At 50.3% G+C, this 25,385-nt stretch overlaps 1 protein-coding gene across 2 annotated transcripts in view; it reads left to right on the top strand.

Moving 5' to 3' along the window:
- The window catches only part of LOC101687288 (maestro heat-like repeat family member 5), a 67,015-nt gene that overhangs the window by 5,193 nt on the left and 36,437 nt on the right, over window positions 1-25,385 (top strand). The window contains exons 2-8 of one of the 2 annotated variants that reach the window (XM_045078198.1): window positions 4,591-4,742; window positions 5,972-6,117; window positions 7,291-7,419; window positions 10,854-11,013; window positions 12,589-12,641; window positions 23,708-23,815; window positions 24,155-24,271. In XM_045078198.1, coding sequence (XP_044934133.1) covers window positions 4,591-4,742; window positions 5,972-6,117; window positions 7,291-7,419; window positions 10,854-11,013; window positions 12,589-12,641; window positions 23,708-23,815; window positions 24,155-24,271 — 865 coding nt within the window. Of the gene's footprint in view, window positions 1-4,569; window positions 4,743-5,971; window positions 6,118-7,290; window positions 7,420-10,853; window positions 11,014-12,588; window positions 12,642-23,707; window positions 23,816-24,154; window positions 24,272-25,385 lie in introns of both variants that reach the window. The other variant, XM_013051813.2, reaches the window with a different exon arrangement.

Genomic DNA, 25,385 nt, shown 5'->3' with positions numbered 1-25,385 from the left:
AGCTACAGGATTCTTGTAGATGTTTTTAATCAGGTTAAGGAAATTCCTTTAATTCTTGTTTTTATTGCGTACAGATGTTACATTTTGTCACATCCTTCCTCTGCGTCTACCGAGATGATCATAGTATTTTCTTCTTTCATCTACCAATACGATAAGTTACACTGACTGATTTTCAATTGTTCAACCAGCCTTGCCGGTCCAGGAAGAGGCGCACTTGGTCATGGTAGATATGCACATCTGTATGTTTTGGATTCATACGTTAAGGAAGTTTGCGGTGTCTTTCTTTGGTTTTAGCATCAGGGGACTAATGCTCACCTCACTGAATGAGTCAGGAAGTGTTCCCTTTTTAATTTTCTGGAAAAGTTGTGTGGTATTGTTATCATGTCTTCCTTAAAGGCCTGGTAGAATTGAAGAGTAAAGCCACCTGGGCCTAAAGTTTTCTTTGTGGGAAGGTCTTCAACTACAGATTCAATGTTTTTAACAGACAAATGTCTATTCTATGTCTATTCTAGTTATTCAATTCTTCTTCATTGACCTTTGGTATTTTATGGCTAAGGAATTCACTTAATCTGGTTTGTCAAATTTATTGGCACCAAGTTGTTCATAATATTCTCTCATTATTCTTTTAATGTCTGTAGGATCTGTAATGATGTACCTATTCTCGCTCTTTATATTAGTAATTTATATCTTCTTTTTTTGCCCTAATAAAGCCTGATAGAAGTTTATCAAATGTATGTATCTTCTCAAAGAGCTGGCTTTTGGTTTCATTGATTTTCTCATTGTTGTTCTGTTTGTACTTTACTGATTTCTTCTCTACTTTCTATTATTTTCTTTCTTTGGGTTTAATTTTCCCCTTTTCCCCTGCTTTCTCAAATGGAAAACTAGGTCATTGATTTCAGACCTCTATTCTTTTCTAATACTTTAAGTTTTAATGCTATAAATTTCCCTCAAAGCACTGCTTTAGCTACACCCCATGCATTTTTATATGTTGTGTTTTCATTTTCTTTTAGTTCAAAATATTTTTTACTTTCTCTTTTATTTTCTTCTTGACACATGTATTATTTTAAATTGTTGCTTAGTTTTCAAAATATTTGGGGATTTCCCATCTAACTTTCTGTTATTGATTTCTAATGTCATTCTCTTGTGGTCAAAGAGATTGCTTTGTTTGATCTGAATCATTTAAAATTATTGAGACTATTTTATGGCTCAGAATATCATCTATTGTAGATGTTGCACGTGCACTTGAAGAGAATGTGTGTTCTTCCATTTTAGATGGAGAGTGTTGTAAATGCCAATTAGATACATTAGTTAAGAGTATGATTTAAATCTTTTATATCCTTAATAATTATGTCTTCTTCTATCAATTATTGACAGAGAGATGCTGAAAGCTTCAACTATGATTCAACTATTCAACTATTTCTCCCTTTGGTTCTATCTTTTTTGCTTTATATATTATGAAGTTCTGTTATTAGGTGCATGAACATTTAGAATTGTAAGTCATCTTGATGAGTGATCCCTTTATCATTATGAGCTGATTTTCTTTATTCCTGGTTATATTATTCATTCAAATATATACTTTTTCTGATATCAATATAGCCACTTCTGTTTTCTTTTGATTATTGTTAACATGATGTACCTTTTTAATCCTTTGTTTTTCATTGATTTTTGCCTATTATATTTCAAGTGTGTTTCTTATAGGCAGCATATACTTGGGTGTTGATTTTTTATTCAATTTGACAGTCTCTGCTATTTGACTGAGGTATTTAAATCCCTTGCATTTAATATGACTATTGATATGATTCGGTTTTAGTCTATCATCTGGCGATTTGTTTTCATTTTGTTTCTTCTCTTCTTTTTTCTATTTTTCCTCTTTGCCTCTATGTCTTTTGTTGGCTTATTAGCTATATAGATTTTTGTTTTACTCTCTGATTTTTCAGTGATTGCTTAGGGCTTATGGTTTACAGTTTTACTATATCACAGCCTACCCTCAAGTGATAGTATGCCACTTTACTTATAGTATAAGAGTCTTATAATATTTTATTTCCATTTCCCTCTCCTGGCCTTCATGGTATTATTGACATATATTTTACTTCTACATTTGCTGTAGGTCCTACAAAGCATTGTTATTTTTACTTTAAACTTGAAAAATAAGAAAAAATACTTTACATTCACCTACGTACTCACCATGTCCACTGTTCTCTATTCTGATGTGTATTTTCATATTTCCATCTGGTGTTATTCTCCTTCTGCCTGACAGACTTCCTCAAGCGCTTCTTATAGTGCAGATCTGCTGGCTACATATTCTTTCAGCTTCAGCGTGTATGATAAAGGTTTGGCTATACCATCAGTTTTTAAATTTTTTTTCTCTGAGTAGAAGATTCTAGTTTGCCAGGTTTGTTTGTTTGTTTGTTTTCTCTTAGTGCTTTAAAATGTTGCTCCATGTCTCCAATGTTTGCATTATTTCTTTTTTTTGAGATTTTTAATTTTTTATTTAACAAAGAGAGACAGACAAAGAGGCAACACAGCAGAGCAGAGGGAGAGGGAGAATCAGGCTCCCCATAGAGCAAGGAGCCCAAAACAGGGCTCAATCCCAGGACCCCAGGAACATGACCTCAGCTGAAGGCAGATGCTTAATGACTGAGCCACCCAGGTGCACTGCTTGCATTATTTCTGACTATAACTATACTCTGGCTCTTATCTTTATACCTTTGTATATAATTTTTTTTCTCTGACTTTCCTCTGGCTTTTTGTCTTAAAATTTTCTCTTAGCATTGGCTTTAGGCAATTTTATTTCAATATTATTTGGTTTGGTTTTCTTTATGTTTCCTTCACTTGAGGTTCATTAAGTTTCTTGGATATGTGCGATTTTTAGTTTTTATTAGTTTAGAAACTTCAGGTATTATTTCCTCAAATACTGTTTTCTATCTCCCTTTCTTCTTCTGTGAGAATTTACGTTACATATACACTATGCCCTTTGAGGTTGTTCTAGAATTCACTGATTGCTCTGTTCCACTTTTTCCAGTCTTTTTTCTATTTGTGTCCCATTTGGGGGTAGTCTCTGCTGTGGTATCTTCAAGTTCACTAATCTTTGCTTCTATTGTGTCTAATATGCTGTTAAACTTATCCAGTGTATGTTTAATCTCAGATGTTGTATTCTTCACCTTGTTGATGTTTTCCATGTCTCTTCTTAGCATGCTTCTGTTTTAATCTACCGTGTTGAACATGTGGAATATTGTTACAACAACATTTAATGTCCTTGTCTACTAATTCCATCATTTGTGTCATTTCTGTGTTGCTTTTTATCAATTATTTTTTTTCTCCTACTTAGGGGTTACAATTTCTTGCTGCCATGTATGCCTGGCAATTTTTTATTCAGTGTGAACAGGACAAAAATCATCAACTAATTCTATAGATACATTATGTGGTATATTAGACGATGGTTCATTTCTTTTAACATTTACCTATTAATTTGTTCTACCACATAAGAAATGTATGTCATATCATGTCACTCAAAACACTCGGGTTTCCCACTGCATTCAGGAAAAACCCCCAAGTCCTGAAGATGATGAAGACAACACCAGGGCTTCCCTCTAAGATGGAGCAACAAGGACCAGGTTCCTCCTTCTGCTTTAAACAACTCAAAAATTGGAGGAAAAATATATAATCCCACTAATATCAGACATTAGATATCCATATATCTTTAGTTATATCGTTAGTAGCTAGAATGAACACACCATGCCCGTGGTCAGTACTCAGGAACTGGGAACTGTGAGTGGACAAGAAATGAGGTCCTGCAGCAGGTAGAGCAGAACCCACTCCTGCCAGGGGGGTCCAAGGGGAAGTTGTGAGACAAACAGCTTGGGCACTACCCAAAAAATAAAAGATGCCTCCCCTTTTGCCCCATTCTGGCAATGAACACAGTCTGAGGGAGTCCTGCCCCCATATTTTCCAAAGAAGAGGTGAGGGAGAGGAAGTAGTAAAGCAACCTCACAGGCTGATGTCCTCCCTTGCCCCTGCCACACAGCTCTTCTTGGTGTCTCCATCATGCACACATAATTGTTCTCAAGTGCCAGGATGATGGGACCTGGGACACAGAGGGGGTTCTGGTCCAATGCATCCATCTTCATGGCTCCTGCTCCCACCTGCTCTGCAGCTCTTGGGCCTCCCTCAAAGACCCCTTCAGTGGCATCTGGGTAGCCAGGACAGTCTTGTGTGTGGTCCTGAAAATACTGGCTCCTCCAAGTCAGTGTAAGAGCTGGAGCTGGGGATGCCATACCCTGAGCCCTCCAGGTCTTGCCAGTCATGTCTTTGCCACCAACACTTGCTAGAGGTCAGTCCGTTCCAGGCCCACAGGCGATATTGCCTACTTAACAACACCCTGAGGCCTCCAGACTCCTTCCCTACTCCCCCTTCAGAGTTCATTCAGACCATTGAACAGAAAGGCGGACACACAGAAGGATATTGCCAAGCCTGATCCTGACCAACATGGCTCTCAGTGTCTACTGGGTTTGCATTCATGAATGCACACAAAGGTGCCCAGATACACCCTGGACCTCTTTTCCATTTCAGAATCTTCTCCCCTGTCTCCAGATCCACGAAGGACCTATCTTACATGAAGGTACCTGCCCACAGAGACAGAAAGACACACCCCACCACCATCCTGCTCTGCAAGTCACAGAGCAGCCAGGCTGCTCTGGTGCCCAAGGAGCACAAGATGTTCATGGAGGAAGCCTACAATGCAGGTGATCACCAGCCCTGGGACTCTGGCAGGGTGGAGATGGGGTGGTCAGGTTCAGCAGACCCCATCAGGTCCCTCCACTCAAAAAGTCCTGGGGATGAGGACCAGAAGGAATCCACACCCCTGGGATCTTGGGGATGTCAAGGACCTTGTGGACATAGTGAGACTTTTAGCAGAGAGCCCTACACACCTTTCTTGGCCTCGTCATGCCTCCTGAGGCACCATCTAAAGGCTAAAAAAAAAAATCCCTCCTTCCCTCACACTTCACCTTCCCCCTTTTCCCCACACCTCTGCATGCCTTAGGACCTCAGTCTAGGCGTGGCCTTCTCACATTAATCCTTTCCCCCTCATTCAAAGATGACTTGCTTTCATTCTTCTAGGCAAAGTTAAATTGCCACCTCCTTTGAGTAGCCAGTCCTGAATGTCTCTCCATCTTTGTAGGGATGTATTGCCCCTCCCCTCTCTGTGTGCCCAGGGCTTTTTATAGAACTACAGAACCAGAGTCCACTGATAGTGGGTAGGACTCCCATGGCCTGGAGGCTCCTTCAGAACTGAGCTGGGTGATGACTCCTCTTTGAGCCCTCACTCACAACCCTGTGATGACCCAGAAGGAATATCATTGAATGTCGAATGAATAGTTGGAGTGTGAAGAGGTAAATGAATGAACAGATAGAGGGACAGAGGGATGGGTGGCTAATTTGAGTCATATGTGATGGATGGATGAATAAATTTATGAATGGATGGGTGTATGGACAGGTAGATAAATTTGTGAACAAATGGGTGATAGACGGATAGATGGATACATTTATTAATGCATGGATTGATGGGTGAGTATAAGGATGGACAGACAGGTGGATGGATAAGTGAACTGATGGACAGACATATGGGTGAATGTGTGAGTGGATGGATAGATGAATCAATGGGTAGGCAGATGATAGACGACTGCATAAATGGATGCATGAAAAAGTGGTTGAATCAATGAATGAATGGAAATATGCCTGGGTGAATAAAGGTGTGAAGCCTTCATGCATTCCTGTTTATTATCCTATTGCAAACTCCAGGAGGACTGTTTGGATAGTCAGGAATTCCCAATGTGTTCAGTTCTTCAGTCCTCATTTTCAGATCACTCTTTCCCATTCCTGGCCCTACTCCTTCCCTTCCCACTTATCCCTGATGGCACAATGTAACCTTCTCACAGCACATTAACCCTCACACTTTTTCTATCTTCTTTAGCCATTTGTTTCAAGATGCTCCGGGACCTGAATAGTTCAGACCCCCTCCGCTTGAAGTACATCATCAAGAAGATCAAGAACATGGCTTATGGGTCACCCAACCTGGTGCTGGAAACAATCTATGACTACTTTGTAGACAATCCTGAGGTGGGAATTTCTTGAGCCATTGGAGGGACTGCATGGAGAGTAGAGGGGAGGGCCAGACCCCAGGGCCAGTTCAAATCTTGGCTCTTTGGCAAAGCTAAATGGTTTGGGACAAGTTGATGTCCTCATATGTCCAATAGGCTGAGTGTGGAGGGAAGAAGGTGGACCAATATGAGGGTTCTGAGGGTGTGGTCACCCTCAGAATAGCCTCATGGTATAGAAGCTATGATCCCCATAAATAAGAAAACAATCTTAGGAAAGGAATGTGATCTGCCTTAAGTCACAGAACAATTAAGTGGCAGAGACAAATAAATGGATGGATGGATGGATGGATGGATAGATAAACAGATGGTTGGATGGTTGGATGGATGGTTGGATGGATAAGTAGGTGGGTGGGTGGATGGACAGATAAATGGATAGATGGTTGTATGAGTGGATGGATGGATGGATGGATGGATGGATGGATGGATGGATAGGTGGATAGATGGGTGGATGGTTGAATAGATATTTGGATGAGTTGATGGGTGGATAGTTGGGTGGGTGGACAGACGGATGGATGGATGGATGGATGTTTGGATAGGTTGGTAGATAGATGGATAGATAATTAGGTGGAAGATCTAATTAACTTTTAATGAATGGGTGAATGAATGAATGAACTGACTGTAGAGGCAGAATGCTTTTAAAATCCCATAGCAGGGACACCTGGGTGGCTCAGTTGATTGAGCACCTGCCTTCAGCTCAGGTCATGATCCCAGGGTCCTGGGATCAAGCCCCACATCAGGCTCCCTGCTCAGCCAGGAGCTTGCTTCTCCTTCTCCCCTTGCTGGTCCCTACCCTACTTGTGTGCTCTCATGTGTGCGCTCTCTCTCTCTCTCTTTCTCTCAAATAAATCAATAAAATCTTTTAGTTTAAAAAAAAAATAAGAAAATAAAACCCCATAGCAGTTCCTAAGGATAGAAACACTTTTATTCATCTGTCTTTGTAAAACCTAGCTCAGGGCCTGCATATAGTGAATGTTCACTAAATTGTTATTGGACAAATGGCCAAGTGCATCCGCGGTGATCCTCTCCCTCTGGCCTCCACAGCCTCCCCACACCTAGGCTTTCACTGGCAGCCACTCCCCGTGTGACCAGACCCAACGTGTCTCTGAATCTCTGCCCCCTCTGCCACCCACAGATCTCCTCCCGACACAAGTTCCGGCTATTCCACGTCCTGGAGGCAGTCATCGAGTCCAGCGACTCCCTGGAGGAGGCCTGGGAGAAATCGTTCATGCAGCTGGCCCTGGAGAACATGACCAAGTCCACGGTGTGCCTCCCATCCCAGCAAATAGGCCACTTCTGGGAATGCAGGCTGCTGCCCTCAGCATCCAAATAATGGTGGGGGTGCCTGGCCCTGTGGTTGACCAAGCGATTTCTGTCCTTTTCGTTTTCTTACTACCAGCCCCTTCAGAGGGACCATCTCCTGTGCCCGTTTTACAGTTGAGAAAGATGAGATTCGGAGAGATCATTGCTTGTCTGAGTCTACAGGGCCCAAAAATGGAAGAGCCGGATGTCAGCTGTGGTTTAGTGCCCTTTCCTGGAAGTCTCTGCCCTGGGTCCCCCCACCACCACCACCTGCTTTACCATTCCCATGCCTGCTTCCCACACCCACCCTCTGGAAGCCCTCCTATGAGCCCCACCCATTCTCCAGGTTTAAGTCAGCTCTGCTGCCACTTTCTGGGCCCTACCTGCTAGACCGCACCTCTCCTCCCCGCCCACCTCAGGATGCAGTCCGGTCCCGGGACCTCCCCCAGGTCTGTCAATGGCCTCAGGGACTTCAGATCCCAGGACTCGCAGAGGGCTGCAGGACAAGCAGAGCCTACCGGCATCTGGGGCGGCCTGGCTCAGCCTCCCTACAGGTGGACAAGAGCCCCTCGGAGGCAGGGTGACACCTGTTTCTGCACACACTGCTGCCCATTGCCAGCTCTCCAGTGCTGCCCAGTGCGAGCACTTCTATATGTAGCACGAGCTGGTCCAGGACTCAGAGGGGAGAGCAGGCATGTCCTCACCCAGGTCCCAACCAACTGAGCATGTCTGCTGGTGTCTTGGTATCCACAGCCCCATCTGGGACCCCCTGTAGCCCATGCCAGCCAGGGGCAGCGTCGCGGAGACCCCAAGCCTTCCTCTTTCCTGGCTCACTTTCCTGCTTTGGACACACTCTCCCAACAGCTTCTTGAGAACGTGTGTTTGGGAAGTACAGCTTGAGACCAGACATTTCTGGAAATCTGTCTGTCCTGGATCATCCTGGACTCTGTGTGGGAGACTGTGGACAGAAACATCTGAAATGAAGTCAGGACAGTCAGGGTAGTTCCCAAGGCCACGTGGGAGGTGGATCTCATCCGCGCCTACACCTAGATGAGTGCGCGCTTCAGGCCGAGCTGACCGCAAACGGCCACATTGTGTTGCATTTCCCAGAATGAGGCTTATTGCGCTGAACACCGACCTAACAACCAGCATAGTGACCCAGCCTGTGTAGCTCAATGCTGATTAGTTTTGCCTACACCAATCGTAATTCTTAAACGGCTTCAATAAGCCTGTGGCTTTTGTCTGTACAAACTCTTTCTCTTCCAGTCCAAGCACTTTTCCGTTTCCTGTTGAAATGGGATTGGGGGCCGGGGGTGGGGGGATTCCTTTAGGATTCCCAGACCCCAAATAAACTTTTGGTTTGCTTTGCAGCTCAGTACTTTCCCATTCGACAAGATCATTGTTGTGTTGGTGACGGTGTCCCGTGGTCCCCTTGCTGCCCGGATGCAGCCATAGAGACTCAAAGCCAGTTGTTAAGCCTTTGTTAGACCTTTGTCCGCCCACTCCTTCCTGCTGACAGACGTGCGTTCTTCCTTGAGTCTGCACGCCCTACAGCTCCCCAAGGACGCTTCGCTCTGGGTCTGTCCCTTGCCACCATGCCTTCCAGCCCTGCCTCCTGCAGTCTGGCTGCTTGGGCTCTTTGCTTCTGGAACATTCTTCACTTAATTCACTCATGGTCTCACCCCCGGGGTTCCTCGAGCCCCCAAGGCTCCAGGGACACCTAACGCGCCGGTGCGGGCTGCTCCGTGGTCCCCAATGTTCTCATTGGCTCTCTTTGTCTCCCAGACCTCCCGCTGTATTCCCGGGTCTGGTCCTTGTGCCTTCGACTCTCCCGCGATCTTGATTTTGTCCCCAGAATGTTCCTTTTCGCATCATGCTGTTTATAGCATTTGTGGTTGTAATACCTCCGCTTATCTCTCAGGATGTTAAAGACAACAGCTTCGCTTGACGTTTTCATCTCTCCGTTTGGCCGGCATTTCCTCCAATGAGCTGTTTTCTGGGTTTCGTGGGGGGTGTGGTGGTGGTTTCCGTCTCCCACACCTGAGGCTTCTCCAGCGTGGCTGTCTGCCCATGGTTAGTGCAGAGAGGGAGCTCTCTCTCTCTCTGGGTCCACTGTAGCTACCAGTGAGCCCACAGCAGCCTGGCTCCTCTGCTGACCTCTGTGGCTTTCGTCCTGGGCTGCCCAGATTTTCCAGAGAAGACCCTAACACACTGCCCAGCCAGAGCGGGGGGGGCCCCGGGCAGCAGCACAGTGGAGGGCCTGGCTTCCTGCCACAGACCCTCGCCTGCCCCTCCGGAGGCCGAGACTCCAGACTTTGCTGGGCCCTGCAGGTGTGCCGAATGGGCACAACACCGGGCACCTGACGCCCTCTTGAACCTCTGCACCCTCTCCGGACCCCTGGCTGCAGAGGTCTGGGAGACATGCCCCCTGCGAGTCTCCCAGCAATGGCAGCCCCGGCCCTGTGGCTCGTGCTCAGGCCCGTTACCTCTCACTCATCGGCAATCCAGCTCTCAGAACGTGGCTGCTGTTTTCCTTTTTAAATCATCTCCTAAATGTTGTCGTGTTGAGGTGTTATTTTGAAAGAGCAAAATCAGCTTCAATCCACCACCTTAATGAGAAAGCCCTTGTATGGAAACTTGGAGTAAATTATAAACGGCGATGATTTCATATGAGGTTTCCAGCGGCATCACAGGGCGTTCAGGGAGGGACCGTGGACCCCCCTCACTTCCAGATGCCACCAAACACGGGACGGACTCCTGGCCTCGGCCCAGGGCTGACCCTGGGGCCCTGCCCTCACACCAGCAGCCACAGAAACACCCCGGGTGTTTCCCTCCCAGGACCGGAGACCAGAGGAACCTGAAAGGAGCAGATGTGGCCGCATAGAGCCCGGCTCCTCTGTGCCCTTGGCCTCCGCCTCACCAGACCGGGGTGGGCCTCTGCCCCCAGCAGCCGACACCCTGACTCCTCGGACACAGAAGCCTAGACTGGGGCTCTGAATTCACGGGGATAAGGGATCACAGGCCGTGGCATTGTCCCCAGCTGCCGGGCTCCCAGGACAAAAGGCGACCCTGACAGGCTTCAGGGCTCTTCTCCTGAGTGCGGACCTGGGAGTGGGCTTTGAAATGAGACTAGATGTGGACAGAGAGGTGGGCGGGGACAGCACTCCGGGCTCAGAAGCCAGAAGCACCGTGGACTTCTGGAGCAGTAGGACCACCCAGGGTGTTGAGAGTCACAGGAAGCCCTAAGCCCTGGGGGTAGCGCCTGCCCTTCACCTGCCAACTGTATACATTGGTTTCCTAGCCAAAAACTGCCCGCCCACCAAACCCGACCATGTGTATGAAATGCCAAAGCTTTGCCCAGATGCCCACTTCTCCTTTCTGCCCCCTGCCCTCCAGGAGCTGGAAGAGGCATACCAGGACGCGGCCAGTAACGTCCTGCTGGCCATCTGTAGGCACTCATGGCAGGTGGTGGCCCGGCACCTGGAGACCGAGGTCCTGACGGGTGTCTTCCCGCACCGCAGCCTCCTCTACGTGATGGGCGTCCTGACCTCTACTGGTATGTCCTGCCCTAGGGGCCTGAGGTACCCCTGTCCTCGCCTTGGCCAATCTCTGCAGCCCCCTGTGTCCCCAGGGCAGCGGCTGGGGTAGACACCGAAGGGAGTGAGACTGTTGCCCCGGGGGGTTGACACACGGAGCTAGGCATCACGTGCCCAACAGGGAAGTGTGTCCCTGCGGGGGAGATGGGCGGTGGTCCAAGTGCCCTCCAAAGCCCCCAGCCCCACGGCCTGCCCAGGCCACATCAGGACCCCCATGAAAGGAGACCCCGGGCAGCCAGCTGTGCTGCCCGTCCCCACTGGCCCATGCTCCCACAGTAAGCATTTCCACAGTGGCCGGGACAGAAGCAGAACAGAGCAAGGCGGCTTCGGAGGGTGGTCCAGGTTGGATGTGGGGCCCACGCACTGCCGCACAGTCCTGCCACTGAGGCAGACGGGCGCTCCTCCTCACTCGCGGACAAGGAAGCCAAGCTCACACAGGCAGTGTGAAGAGCCCAGAGCCACCCAGGAGCACATCACGGGCTGTGGCATCCACGACCAGTGTTTCCACAGCAGCCACTACCCTGAGCCGTGGGCAGGGACACCCTGGACAGTGGGGTCTCTGAGGACTCTGAGGGTGGCCCACTGGGAGGGGTCTTGCCAGGGAGAGAGTTGAGGTAATGCAGAACAACCAACTCTGGCTGAGCCCTGCCCTATGCCAGGCTCCCTGCCCTCAGGAGCTCATGGCCTCACGAGAGAGGCCAGCACCAGGTTACATTTAGGCTCTGCTCACTCACAAGTGTGAGCTGAACACACTGCTGCCCCCAGAAGGCACTTAGCCGCTCTTGTGGCAATCAGGGAGGGCTTCCTGAAGGAGGACGCAGCCAAGCCTGAGTCATGCTTTGAGGAATGTGTAGGAATTTGAAGAGGGAATGGTGTGTGTAGACCTCAGGGCCTTAGAAGTTGGGGCCATGGGAGGAAATGGATGTAGTGACCCCACCATCTATAGGGGGGCCGGGCCCAGCGGGAGAGGCCTCAGAGTCTGAGCTTTGGAGTTTGGGCTCTGAAGCTGGGAGGAGGCAGGTCCCAGCTTAACTGGGCCTCATACACCCTGCCCGGGACTGGCAAGCTGGGCAGAGGTCCCTCTGTGCCCAGGTGAGTTCTGAGACCCCCAGGGCCATTCCCAAAGCAGCCCTCCCTCTGAGGTTGAGTTTCCAAAGTTCCAGAAAAGCTTTCCATTCTCACAACACATCCCTCTCTGGGTGTCACTTTCCCCCCCTTGAGGGGATTCTAGCACATTCCAAATGGCCAAGCCTGGAGGGACTCCTCCATTCACCATCAGAGAGCCTGAGGCCCTGAGAGGCAACATGGGCCACCTCAGATCACAGAGCAAGGGTAACGGGCCACAGAGTACCAGCTATCCAGACCTTGAGCCCGAGCCCGAGCCCAGCTCACTGCCCTCACAAAGCCAGGACAAACAGAGGCAAGACTCCTCCTGACTCAGTCCAGTGCCCAACGGCTGGAGGAGAAGGAGCCTCAGATCTAGCCTCCATGTGGATGTCAGTCCTGGCCTCCAGCAATGCCCTTCTGTCCCACAGAGGCAATCTTCAAGCAGGGAGACAAGGCTTGTTGGGAAGAGCACCTGGCCCAGGTAGGGATGAGGCCCAGGCACAAGGGCCTCCTGCGGGGATGATGGGGGCAACGGGGGAGCCAAGCGCCTGCTCGCCCTGGGAGGTCAGGGTGGGGGAGGGGAAGAAGGGAGAAGCCCCACCGTCACAGATGAGCAAACAGGCTTGGAGGAGAAGGGACTCCTGGGGCGAGACGCTGGAGGAGTTGGGAGTTGAACCTTGGTCTCTAGATGCCAGGTGCAAGCAGGTGTTCGGCAGACAAGGCCCTTCCTCCCCATCCTGGGTGCTGGATCCACAAGCAAGGGGCCAGAGTGCTTGTGGAGACCAGATCTGAGATCAGGGAGGGAGGAAGCAGGCCAGGGTGGACAAAGCCACCACAGCCAAGGAGCGGTGTCATGCAAGCCCCCTCTGACCACAAGCCCATGTGAGGGGCTCCTGTGGCTGGGACAAGGGACATGGGCCACCTGGCAGACCTAGGTCTGAGTCCAGATTTAACCAACCACAGCTGTGTGACCTGGGCAGCCTACTTTGCCTCTCTGTTCCTTAGTTTCCTGGTCTGTCCAATGGGGATAAAAATACCTCGCTCAAATACTCATTGTGAGGACTAGAGGACATAATCCACACAAAGTGCTTGTCACTGAGCTCAGTACATGGGAGGCCTCACTAAATGCTGGTTAACGTTTTCAGTTACGAATAGTAGTGGCAGCGGTCACTGTCACAAGTGGCATCTGGTAGAAATAATAGCAGGGCTGCAGGAATACAAGTAATTAATAGGAAAATAAGACAGAAAATCACTAAGGATAGAGAAGTCTTGAACAACATAATTAACCAAATTGATTTAATTGACGTTTCTTTCAAATGCAAATAGAACATTCACCAAGACAGGTCATTTGCTGGGCCGTATATCAAGTTTCAATAAATTTAAAAAGACTGAAATCAAACAGAGTACACTATCTGACCAGAAAGTAGATCAGAGATCAGTAGCAAAAATGTACGTGGAAAAACTCCCAACTATTCGGAAATTAGACAGTACACTTCGAAACGACCCATGGGTCAAAGAGGTCTCAAGAGAAAGTAGAAAACACCTTGTACTGAACAATCATGAAAACACAATGTGTGAGAACCCGTGGGGTTCGACATAAAGCAACCTCAGAAGGAAATTTGTTTTAATGCCTATGTTAAAAAATAAAGATTTAAAATCCATTATCTAAAAAGCTTTCCAAAAAGGTACAAATTGAACACAAAGTAAGTAAGAAAGAAGGAAATAATAAAATCTATAGTACAAATCAAGGAAATTTTTTAAAGCAACAAAACAATAGTGAAAAATCCCAACCATAAGTTATTCAAAAACTTTGATAAAATGATAAGCTCTTTGACAGCCTGACCCAAAAAAGTTAAAAACACAAAGTGCTACTCTCAGGACAAAAAAAAAAAATCACCGCACATCTGTTAGGCATGGAACGGCAATAATAAAATATGATCCCAATAAATGAAGCATTTTCGATCGCACAGACAAACTACCGAACTAACACAAGAAGAAACAAAAAATCTAAGTAGTCTTGTATCAGAGAAATCAGAATCGTAATTATAAACCTTCTCACAAAGAAAGCTCCAGGCCCAGATACTCATGGGTTAATTCCATTACTTAATTAAGAAATAAATACTATCAATTCTCTATGAATTCTCTCAGAAAACAGGAGAAGCGGGGCGCCTGGGTGGCTCAGTGGGTTAAGCCTCTGCCTTCAGCTCAGGTCATGGTCTCAGGGTCCTGGGATCGAGCCCCGCGTGGGACTCTCTGCTCAGCAGGGAGCCTGCATCCCTCTCTCTCTCTGCCTGCCTGTCTGCCTGCTTGTGATCTCTCTCTGTGTGTCAAATAAATAAATAAAATCTTTAAAAAAAAAAAAAAAGAAAGAAAGAAAGAAAGAAAACAGGAGAAGCAGGAACATGCACTAAATCACGTTATATAAGAGGCCAGAACAAACCTAATACCAAAGCCAGACAGACATTACAGAACACTATAAACACCCGTCATGAAGTTAAAGTCAAATTCCTTAATAAAATATCCACAAAATGAATCCAGCAAAATACAAAAAAAAGATAATACACCAAGATGAAGGGGGGGTTTGCTCCAGGGACATGAGGCAAATTAACACATGAACAGCAGTAAGTGCCATTCAATACATTCACAGAACTAAGTGCGGAAATTATCATCTCTCAGTTAAGGAAAAGCATTTGACCACAGGCAACATCCACTGGTAATTCGATGTGTGTTTTCCCACCAAGTGATTCTCCAGTTCTCAGTGGACCCTGACTGGATGTGCTCTCAGCTCTGACACAACCTGGAGATGGCATCAGACCCCACGGGTGGAAGGCTCCGTCCCACAAGACACCCCACCTCAGACGCCAATCGCAAGTCCAGCTTGTGCCTTTTCTTCTGTCCCACCAGCTACAGATCGGAGGTTCCCACACCCCCCTTCCCCTGCCATGGGTTTGATTCATTTGCTAGAGTGGCTCACAGAACTCAGAGAACATCTCATTCCTGGATTGCGGGTTTATTGTAACAGGAGCTAACCCAGGAGCCGCCAGACAGCAGCGACCCCCAGCCCCGGCAAGGGGACGGGCGCCGAGCTCCCTTGCTCTCTCTGGGCCGGCCACCCTCCCCATACCTGCGCCAACATGGAAACTCTTGGCCCCCAGTCCTGCTGCATGTTTATGGAGGCTTCGTTACTAGGCATAACTGAGGAATTGCTGGGCATTGGTAATGACATCAATGATCATCCCCCGCTCCTCCCTGAAGGTTGACAGTGGGACTCAAAGTTCCAACCCTCTAATCATGGTCAGCTCCCCTGGCCGCCAGCCCCCACCTTGTGGCTACCAACCTACAGCCTCTCCAAAAGTGACCACATCAGCTTCAACTCAGTTGTGGTGACAAGAGGACTGAGTGAAAACAAAAGACACCTTTATCTTTCTTACCACTTAGGAAGTCCCAAGGGCTTTAGGGGCTCTGCCAGAAATGGGACAAGAACAAATATTTATCTCGTATTACAAATCACAATATCATAATCTTAATGGCCCTCAAAGTAGGAGTAGAAAGAAATTGATCTCTCTGGAGAACTTGAGCTAAAGATGACCAACTGAGCACCTTCCTACCGAAAACCAGAAGGAGGGCAGAGCTCCCACCCCTGCATTCCTGGTGCACATTGCCCTGAAGTTTCTAACCAGCGTAAGAAGGTCAGAAAAGGTGGGGAATGACATACACACGGCTTGCAGCGGAAAAAGTAAAACTGACTTTCTTGGCAGACGATGTGGTTGTATATACAGAAAACCTTACAGAAGCTTTAAAAACACTACAACTAGTGGAAATCAGCAAGATCTCAAAATACGAGATCAATATGTAGAAGTCTACTGAATGTCTATAGACTAGTAATAAAAAATAACAGTGACATTAAAAACATGAAAGACACAAAGACACAGTTACCAAAATGTCCACAGGGGCCTCACCAAACAGCACAGAGAGCAGTTAAAGATGAGCCTACGCAAGTGGAGATATGGGATGTTCACGGGTAAAAAAGCTCAGCGGCGGTAAGATGTCGATTCTCCCAAAATCAGCTGATAAATTCAGTGTAATACCTATCAACCTAAAAAACTTTAAATTGTCATTAAATGAAAGTTTTAAATAAAAATTAACATTTTACTTCAAATAGTTAATTTTAAATAAAAATTAAAATTTTACACGGAAATTGCAAAGGACCTAGAATAGCCAAAACAATCCTGAAGAAGGGGGAAAGTTGCAAGAATCACAGCACCTGATTTCGAGATTTACCATTGTTTAAAAAAAAATTGGAATAAATGTAAAGTTCTTTTTGCTTTATTCAGTGAATCATGAATTGGGCAACCTCCCATCTGGTGTGTAGAAGGGGGCTGCAAAGTCGTGCTCACATGGGAGTATTTATAGGCAGACGAGGTGGGGGCCAGGGAGGAACAGGGTACGGCACCTTTCCTTGGGGCTGGCAGGGGTCTACCAGGCATCTACCTCGCCCCTGCTGACCAGGAGAGCCCAGAGTGACCACAGGTCACAGGCACGAGTGAGTCCGTGTGGGGCTTCTTGCCTTCCGTGAGATCTCTCTGCTTTCCGCACCCGAGCCCCATCTCACACGGAAGCGCTGTTCATCCCCCCGCGTCCTGGGGCTCACCTCGCTGGGCAGAGATCGTAACACGGGGATAAACAGCGCTGCCCTGGGAGATGGGGCTCGGGTGGGGAAAGCAGAAGGATCTCATGGGAGGTGAGTCTGCTGCAGAGAAACACTGAATCAGTTGAGAGTCACAAAACTTGGGACCCCGTGTGCAGTTTGCAAATAAGCCTCATTTCCTAGGGTTACATCTGCCAAGGCTTCTCCTCACTTGGCAGCCCCAACGGGAGCCGTTGGACATCTTGTTGGGAGCTGAGTGCAGCAGGTGGCTGCCCCCGTCCTACAGAGACACGATTTCCCAGGATGCAGGGGTGTTTCACGCTCGGGAGGGCACTTGGGACAAATAAGAAGGGCCCTCAGGGCCCTTGGGGGCATGACTGCCCAGGCATCCTGCCGACTATCCCAAGTCAGTGCCAACAGGTATTGGGCTGCTGGGGTCCAGGGACACTGGAAGAGACTGAACAAAGTCCACCATCTTTTCTGAAGTGAGGAAGGGCAAAGGGAGAGAGAAACTTAAGCAGGGTCCACACCCAGCGTAGAGCCTGACGCAGGGCTCGATCTCACGACCCTGGGAGCACGACCTGAACCAAAATCCAGAATCTGACGCTCAACCGAATGAGACACCCGGGCACACCCAGTGTCTGCCATTTTGAATAGCGAAGCCCGGTGAGTCTGGTGGAACCAGGAGCAGAAGGGAGTCTGGGTTTGGAACAACCGGGAAAGAGAGAACAGTGATCTTGTTAGTGCGTCTCAGTCCTGGACAAACCAACATCCTGTCCATTAGGTTTCTGGACCAGCAAGATGGCCTGTTCCAGGGCCGGTGCGGGGAACGATCAGCCCTCGGGGCCATCAGGTCTTTCTCCTGTTGGCGTGAGGTCTTGCTGGGCTCAGTGGGTGCTGACGCGATCAGGGAAGAAACGTAGTTACGTCCATGTGAGTCCTTACAGGCTCCTTCTCCCGGTGTCAGTACTAGAGACAGCCCAGATTTTCAGGCACCTCAGTAATTAATTAAGTGACTTTTGTTTAAATTCCTCCTCTTCTATGTAAAAAATATAAAAATTGTAAAAATATAAAATATTCAGATTATAAAAAATATAATTGTAAAAAAATATAAAATATTGTAAAAAATATAAAATATTCAGATTGGTCAGGAAATTCTAAGGCAAGTTCTCCAATAAAGGCAAAACATATCAGCCTTTTAAATTTAGAAAGGAGGCTTCTACCGAACAGGGTGACAAAGACCGTCACACAACAACAACAACAACAACAAAAAACACGCTTTCCAGGGACAGGCCCCTGGCTGAACAGAAACTCCCTGTGAACTCGATCAGATACGTTCACTACGGAGAACTTCCAGGCTCCGGGGGATCTGCTGTCCTGGGAGAGCCCGTCACTCTGGGATCCACCAGAATTCGGCAAGGCTTCCCGCTAATTTAATTTTAGTTTAAGGGGGTTGCTGAGTTCTGAGAATCCCATGAGCCCCGTCAGCCTGGGAGGCCCACATGGGGCCCCGGGGAAACGCGACGTGGTGTGGGCAGTCCCCGGGGGGCCTTGGGTACAGCTCTCCTCCAGCGCTCCAGCAGATTACAGTGGAGACGCCAGTCCCGGGAGGCCTGCTGCTGCTCTGGTCCCTGACCTTGGGGCTGCTGCTGCTGTCAGGCCAACAGCGCAGGGACTTCTGTTTGCAGCCTTGTACCCATGTCCTTCCAAAGCGCTCAGCTGCTGTCCTGAGTTCATCCGACCGGTGGTCTCCCATCCCATTTTGTGTCTTTATCAATCCCCTAATGTTAGGAGATGCTCCGTGTACAAATAGAGCAGCTAGAACACGTCAGGTGCCCTTGGTTATCGTCTGGACCCCGAAACTCCGAACGAAGAAGGGACCTTCCAGGGGGACTTTAAAAAGACCTGTCTGTCATCAGCACGTTTGAGTGACAGCAATCGGTGTGGCCCAGGAGAGCTCTAGGAATGACCTGAGAAAGGTGGCTGCTTTTTGTGGCCGCTGAGGGCATCGTCTTGAAGTTTGGGGATCCGGAATGTCATCCTCAGCTTCCACATTGGGGCTCCCTGCCCCCACCAGCAGGTGCACATCTGACGAAGCTCTGGTACCCCGGGTTAAGAAATCTAAATTTTGCAGAGAACTTTTGGGGACCCTCCCTGGGTTTAGGAAATTCTTCTAATGACTGTGCTTCGTTTGGCCTTTGACCAAGAAATAAGAGATGCTCAGGAAGATCCCTGAGCCTCCAGCGGCTTTATTTTTGGAAGTGACCATGTCATGGTCTCTGCAGAGTCCAGAGACTGTCCTGAGGTCTCAGGTCAAGGAGGAAGGAGCGAGCAGAGGAGTCCCACCAGGCCCACCAGTGTCTTGTTTCAGGCACCTCTTTTGTCTCTCCCTTCTTATTAGGCTTCTGCAATGAACTGCTGAAGCTTTTCTGGGATTGTGAGGACTTTTAGAAGCTTCTGCATTGCAATTAAACTAGGTATCCTGCTCTGTTTGTTTAGTCTAGGAAACCTTGCTCTCAAGTCCACTTCTGAACTAAATGATCCTGTCTCATTGGAATCTTCTCCGTAATGGCCATTGTAATTTTAGGCTGTTTTTAGTAAGATTTTGCCATTTTTGCAGATATTCATAGCTCTGGGACCATAGTTCTTGGACATAAAAGAAGCAGAGGTGGTAGAAGGTGGTGCCCTTGACCCTTTGGGCTTAAGAACCTCATTGTTTTTGTTCTTTTTCTTCTTCCTAGTTTAGCTAAGCCTTTGGGGTTTCTCAGAGCCAAAGTAATGCTAATACCTAAGAGGGATACGCTGCGAGGTTGGGGATCGTGCCTGTTTTGCAGTGCGCCTCACTGTATTGAAATGTCCCTGAGTGTGGCAGGTTAGTGTCCATCTAACCCATTCTGTGACGGACTGACCCTAACACGGGAGTCTGAATTAGGTCGCAAGTGCTCCAATAGTTTTTAAGTACACGACCGTGCCCACCAGTTCTTGCGACTTTTTGGTTCAAGAGGCCAGTTAGTAGGAGCCTTTGTCTATAAAACAAGACGTGCACGCACAGCAGCAGTGACCAGGGCCACCAGCAATCCCGGCCTGGAAGTGGGGACCGGGGAAGGACCGAACCCCAAAACCGCGATCTGGAGCCCGGGCTGGGCTTCCAAGCAAAAGGGAACTGCCCAAGCAGGGTGCCCAGGAGACGAGCTCAGCGCCGAGAGGGCGGGGCTCGGCGTGGGGGGCGGGGCTCAGCGCAGAGAGGGCGGGGCTTGTCGTGGGGGCGGGGCTCAGTGCAGAGAGGGCGGGGCTCGGCGTGGGGGCGGGGCTCAGTGCAGAGGGGGCGGGGGCTCGGCGTGGGGGCGGGGCTCAGTGCAGAGAGGGCGGGGCTTGTCGTGGGGGCGGGGCTCAGTGCAGAGGGGGCGGGGCTCGGAGCCCACGGCCCTCCAGAGGCCTTACCCAAAACAGCCTTGAACTGGAGACGGCCCAGAGCAGTGCCCCAGCCAAAGACCGAAGTCCGTCTGTAAACCTCCACCTGAAGAAGCTGGAGAACGCGAAGCAAGTGGAGGAAACCGCAGGGAAAGGGGGAAGGTAGAAACCGCAGCGAGGAGAAGGGCGCGTGTGATCCCGCAGCACTTGTGGCGCAGCAGCCACGGGCGCGTGTGATCCCGCGGCACCGCAGCCATGGGCGGAGAACACCAGACTCACAGCCGTGCCTCCTGCCAGGCTCCGGGTGTGCGACGCTCCTGAAAGGGGGAGCCTAGTCCACAGTGACGCCGGTCAGTTCTGCAGTGATGGGATCGCCTGGGGAGGGAGTCAGAGCGCTTTGTGGGGTCGCAGAACACACTCCAGCGCCTGGGGGGTGAGAGGTGGTGTGGGTCTGTCCGCGTGTCAAAGTGCGGGGCGCCCTGCAGTAGGGACCCATGCCTTCCACTCTGAGCTAAACACACCTCCATAAAGACAGTCAAAACCCAGACACACAGATGCCAACAGACCATGAATCGACGGTCAAGTTCCCTCGTGGGCAGGGAAATGCAAACCGCAGCCACAATGAGATACCCCCTCACCCCCGACGAGTGCTGGCTTCTACCAGAAAGACGGGAAATAACACGCGTGCCGGCGAGGATGTGCTGAAAAGGGAACGCTCGTGCGTGCTTGGTGGGAATGCAGACTCCTGCAGCCGCCATGGACAGCAGGACGCAGGTCCTCACAAAAGTAAAAACAGAATTGCCATATGATCCAGGTGTCCTACTACTCGGTCTCTGGGAAATGAAAACACTAATTTGAAAAGATACATGCACCTCTATGTTCATTTTTTTATATTATTTTTTCAGTGTTCCAGAATTCATTGTTTATGCACCACACCCAGTGCTCCATGCAATACATGCCCTCCTGAATACCCACCACCAGGCACACCTGACCCCCCCCTTCCCCTCCAAAACCCTGTTTGTTTCTCAGAGTCCACAGTCTCTCATGGTTCATCTCCCCCTCTGATATCCCCCAACTCCCTTCTCCTCTCCATCTCCCCATGTCCTCCGTGTTATTCCTTATACTCCACAAATAAGGGAAACCATATAATTGACTCTCTTTGCTTGACTTATTCCACTCAGCATCATCTCTTCCAGTCCCGTCCATGTTGCTACCAAATTTGGGTATTCATACTCTCTGATGGAGGCATCATACTCCATAGTGTATATGGACCACAGCTTCCTTATCCATTCACCCGTTGAAGGGCATCTTGGCTCTTTCCACAGTTTGGCGACCGTGGCCATTGCTGCTATGAACATTGGGGTACAGAGGGCCCTTCTTTTCACTCCATCTGTATCTTTGGGGTAAATACCCAGTAGTGCAATTGCAGGGCCATAGGGTAGCTCTATCTTTAATTTCTTAAGGAATCTCCACACTGTTTTTCCAAAGAGGCTGCACCAACTTGCATTCCCACCAACAGTGTGAGAGGGCTCCCCTTTCTCCACATCCTCTCCAACACGTGTTTCCTGTCCTGTTAATCCTTGCCATTCTCACTGGCGTCAGGTGTTTACTGCAGCATTATCTACAATAGCCAAGACACGGAAGCAGCCCAAGTGCCCGTCGACGGATGAACGGATAAAGAGGGCGTTGAAACCTTGCGCAGCCGTAGGAAGGAATGAGGTCTTGCCTCCTAGGACAACGTGGGAGGACGGAGCGGGCATCACACTGAGTGGAACAAGTCGGTCAGAGAAGGACAAATACCACAGGATCTCACTCATGCGTGGAACAGAAGAAACAAAACAGAGGAGCAAAGAAACCAACCAAAAGCCGGACTCCTGAATACAGAGCTCTGGGGGCTGCCAGAGGGGAGGGGTAGGGGGATGGTGAAACAGATGAACGGGGTTAAGAGGTACAAACTTCCAGGTATAAGTATCCTGGGGGTGGCGAGTGCAGCATGGGGAACAGGGTCGATAACCAGTCGTGGCGTGGCCGGTGTAATTTCCTGAGTTTTTCCACCTGAACCTCAGAGGAGTCACTATGACACCGGCCTGTGCAAGACGAACCAAAGTTGACACCAGTTGAGAACTGGGGCTTCCGGGCAGCGCGGGTCCCATGGGTTCAGCAGACACCGGTCCTGGGGCCGGCGGCCTGGAGTAGCCATCAGGCCCGGCTGCACCCCAGCGTCCCGCAGGCACAGGCAAACCCGGGGCAGACGACAACTCCAGCCTGGGCTGCAAGCCCCCGCCCCCGCCCCAGGGAGCATCGCCAGAGGACGCCGCAGGGCCCCTCTGCAGGGGACGCTCTAGGCGGGCTTGCGTCCGGCAACCGCGAGGCTGCAGGATGAAGACCCTCGTGTTCGAAGCCGGGCACCTGTTAGTGCTCCTTAGGATGAACTGCTGGAAACGGAAACGCCTGGGGAAAGGCGCACACATTTCAAACTGTCGCAGATGCTGCCAAAACCTTCACGGTAGCCCGTCCCCTTCCCACCAAAGGACACTTCCTGCTGACCTCCGGCCATCCTGTTTTTGGCCAGTCTTAGCCGAAAGGATACACTGTCCTCACTTCCGTTCCTTCCCCGCGAGCCAGGCTCCGCGTGTGGGGTCTCCGTCCCGCCCGTGCGCGCTCCCGTCGTCCCCGTCCCTTGCTGCTTGGTGAAGCTCTTCACCCCGATACTAACCCTGCACAGTGGGTTGCAGGAAAACAAAAAACAAGCAAACAAAAACAACTTACTGCCTCTTTCAGCGTAGTTATGGTGGGTTTGCTGAACAAACTTCTTCAAATATCCATCTCACATTTATCAATCATTTCTTTTAGATTTGGGGGTTTGGGGTCTAACTTAGGAGGAGTATCTTCACCCCCCAAAGACCTGGGGGTCAAAATCTTGGTCTTGTCAAACTGTGGAAATGGGAACATTGAAATAGAGCAGCCCCGTGGTCCTCCTATGTTAGGGCCGAACTTCTAGGACTTACATTTAGAAGACACACGTCACCTGTTTGTCCGTCTCTCATTCATGCTTCCAAACAAGATGCATCAAACATCAACAACATGGCGGGCCCCGTGCCGGGTGCCAGGGAGACAGCCCAGAACACAGGTGGACAGACCCTGGGCTCCCGGCACCTCACTCTGGTTGGGTCCCCTTTGGCTGACACTGAGCCTCTGAGACGTCTGAGCCTCTGCCCAGTGCCGGGGACACGGGCAGACCGCTGGTTTCCAGCCTCTCCTTGAACACCTCCAGGGAGGGAATGTCAGGGAATGAGTTCCTTGTTCCTGGGGGCTATCAAGCAAATCAGAGGGCTGGCTCTGGAGACTCAGGGGAACGAAGCCAAGAGAATGATGGACTCAGGGCTCTGAGTGGCCAGGGCGGGACGGGGAAGGTGGAGGCCTCAGCTCCAGCCCGCAGGGTGGAGGGAGCGAGCACTCCAGCCCTGCCCACACCCCTCTGCTCACAGATGGCTGTTAAGTCGGTCCAGTTCCTGAACACAGATGCGTGGCACAAGGCACTGCTGTTGGCACTCACCAAGCCTGACCAGACATGCCAGGAGCAGCCCCCAGAGAAGGTGGACCATGCCCTGTCTCCCCATAAGCAGCCCCCATGCCTACCGCGCATGCCCAGGGGCTCTGGCCATAGGAGGCACATCTAAAGCAAGGTCCAGGGCCCTAGAAAGACACTGGGACCCAAAGAAACCAGCGGGTCAGGGACCTGAGCATCAGGACTTAGAGCTGCTTCCCTGAAACTCCACCACCAGGCAGGGGGTTTGATGGTCCCAGAGCAGAGTCCTGAGGGTGGCAACAGGAGCTCAGGGAAGCTGGGGGAGCCTGGTCAGGGGGAGGAGGCAGGCTGTCTGGATGGGCGGAAGTGGCTTAGGCCCAGGACAAGAAGCTGAACCTCCCCCCAGGCTTTTCTCTTCATCTACTATGGGCTGATCCTTCAAGCTGAGGACAACAGCACCACCGTCAGGGCACACCTGAGAAGCCTCCTGGACACATCCCACCAGTGGCCCAAGCAGAGGGAGGTAAGGCCCCAGCACCCCCAGCCCAGCCCAGCCCAGGGCTGCCTGATGGTGACCTCAGCCTTAGCCTGATCCCTGGTCATACCCTGATCTTTGCTCAGGTCACACTAAGAAACCTGATCCTTTTCACGCTCTGATCCCTGATCCTGATCACGCTCTGAGCCCTGACCCTGGTCACACTCTGAGCCCTCACCCTGGTCACACTCTGAGCCCTCACCCTGGTCACCTCTGAGCCCTGACCCTGGTCACACTCTGAGCCCTCACCCTGGTCACACTCTGAGCCCTCACCCTGGTCACACTCTGAGCCCTCACCCTGGTCACCTCTGAGCCCTGACCCTGGTCACACTCTGAGCCCTGACCCTGGTCACACTCTGAGCCCTGACCCTGGTCACACTCTGAGCCCTGACCCTGGTCACCTCTGAGCCCTGACCCTGGTCACACTCTGAGCCCTGACCCTGGTCACCTCTGAGCCCTGACCCTGGTCACACTCTGAGCCCTGACCCTGGTCACACTCTGAGCCCTGACCCTGGTCACACTCTGAGCCCTGACCCTGGTCACCTCTGAGCCCTGACCCTGGTCACACTCTGAGCCCTGACCCTGGTCACACTCTGAGCCCTGACCCTGGTCACCTCTGAGCCCTGACCCTGGTCACACTCTGAGCCCTCACCCTGGTCACACTCTGAGCCCTGACCCTGGTCACCTCTGAGCCCTGACCCTGGTCACACTCTGAGCCCTCACCCTGGTCACACTCTGAGCCCTGACCCTGGTCACACTCTGAGCCCTGACCCTGGTCACCTCTGAGCCCTGACCCTGGTCACACTCTGAGCCCTGACCCTGGTCACCTCTGAGCCCTGACCCTGGTCACACTCTGAGCCCTGACCCTGGTCACACTCTGAGCCCTGACCCTGGTCACACTCTGAGCCCTCACCCTGGTCACACTCTGAGCCCTCACCCTGGTCACCTCTGAGCCCTCACCCTGGTCACACTCTGAGCCCATCACGGCTTGTGTCCTCTCCTTTGTCACTCCTCTACTTTCGGGACCCTTCTTTCTTCCTCTGGCCCAGGTCTGTTCAGAGCTAGTGGGGGCAGAGGAAGGTAACAGGCCTCCAAAGAGTCA

This window comes from Mustela putorius, unplaced genomic scaffold (genome assembly GCF_011764305.1).
Source record: "Mustela putorius furo isolate JIRA1106 unplaced genomic scaffold, ASM1176430v1.1 tig00000228_pilon_pilon_pilon, whole genome shotgun sequence".
Classification (NCBI taxonomy): domain Eukaryota; kingdom Metazoa; phylum Chordata; class Mammalia; order Carnivora; family Mustelidae; genus Mustela; species Mustela putorius.
The sequence above is the reverse complement of the archived record's forward strand: the minus strand, read 5'-3'. Positions and strand labels throughout refer to the sequence as shown.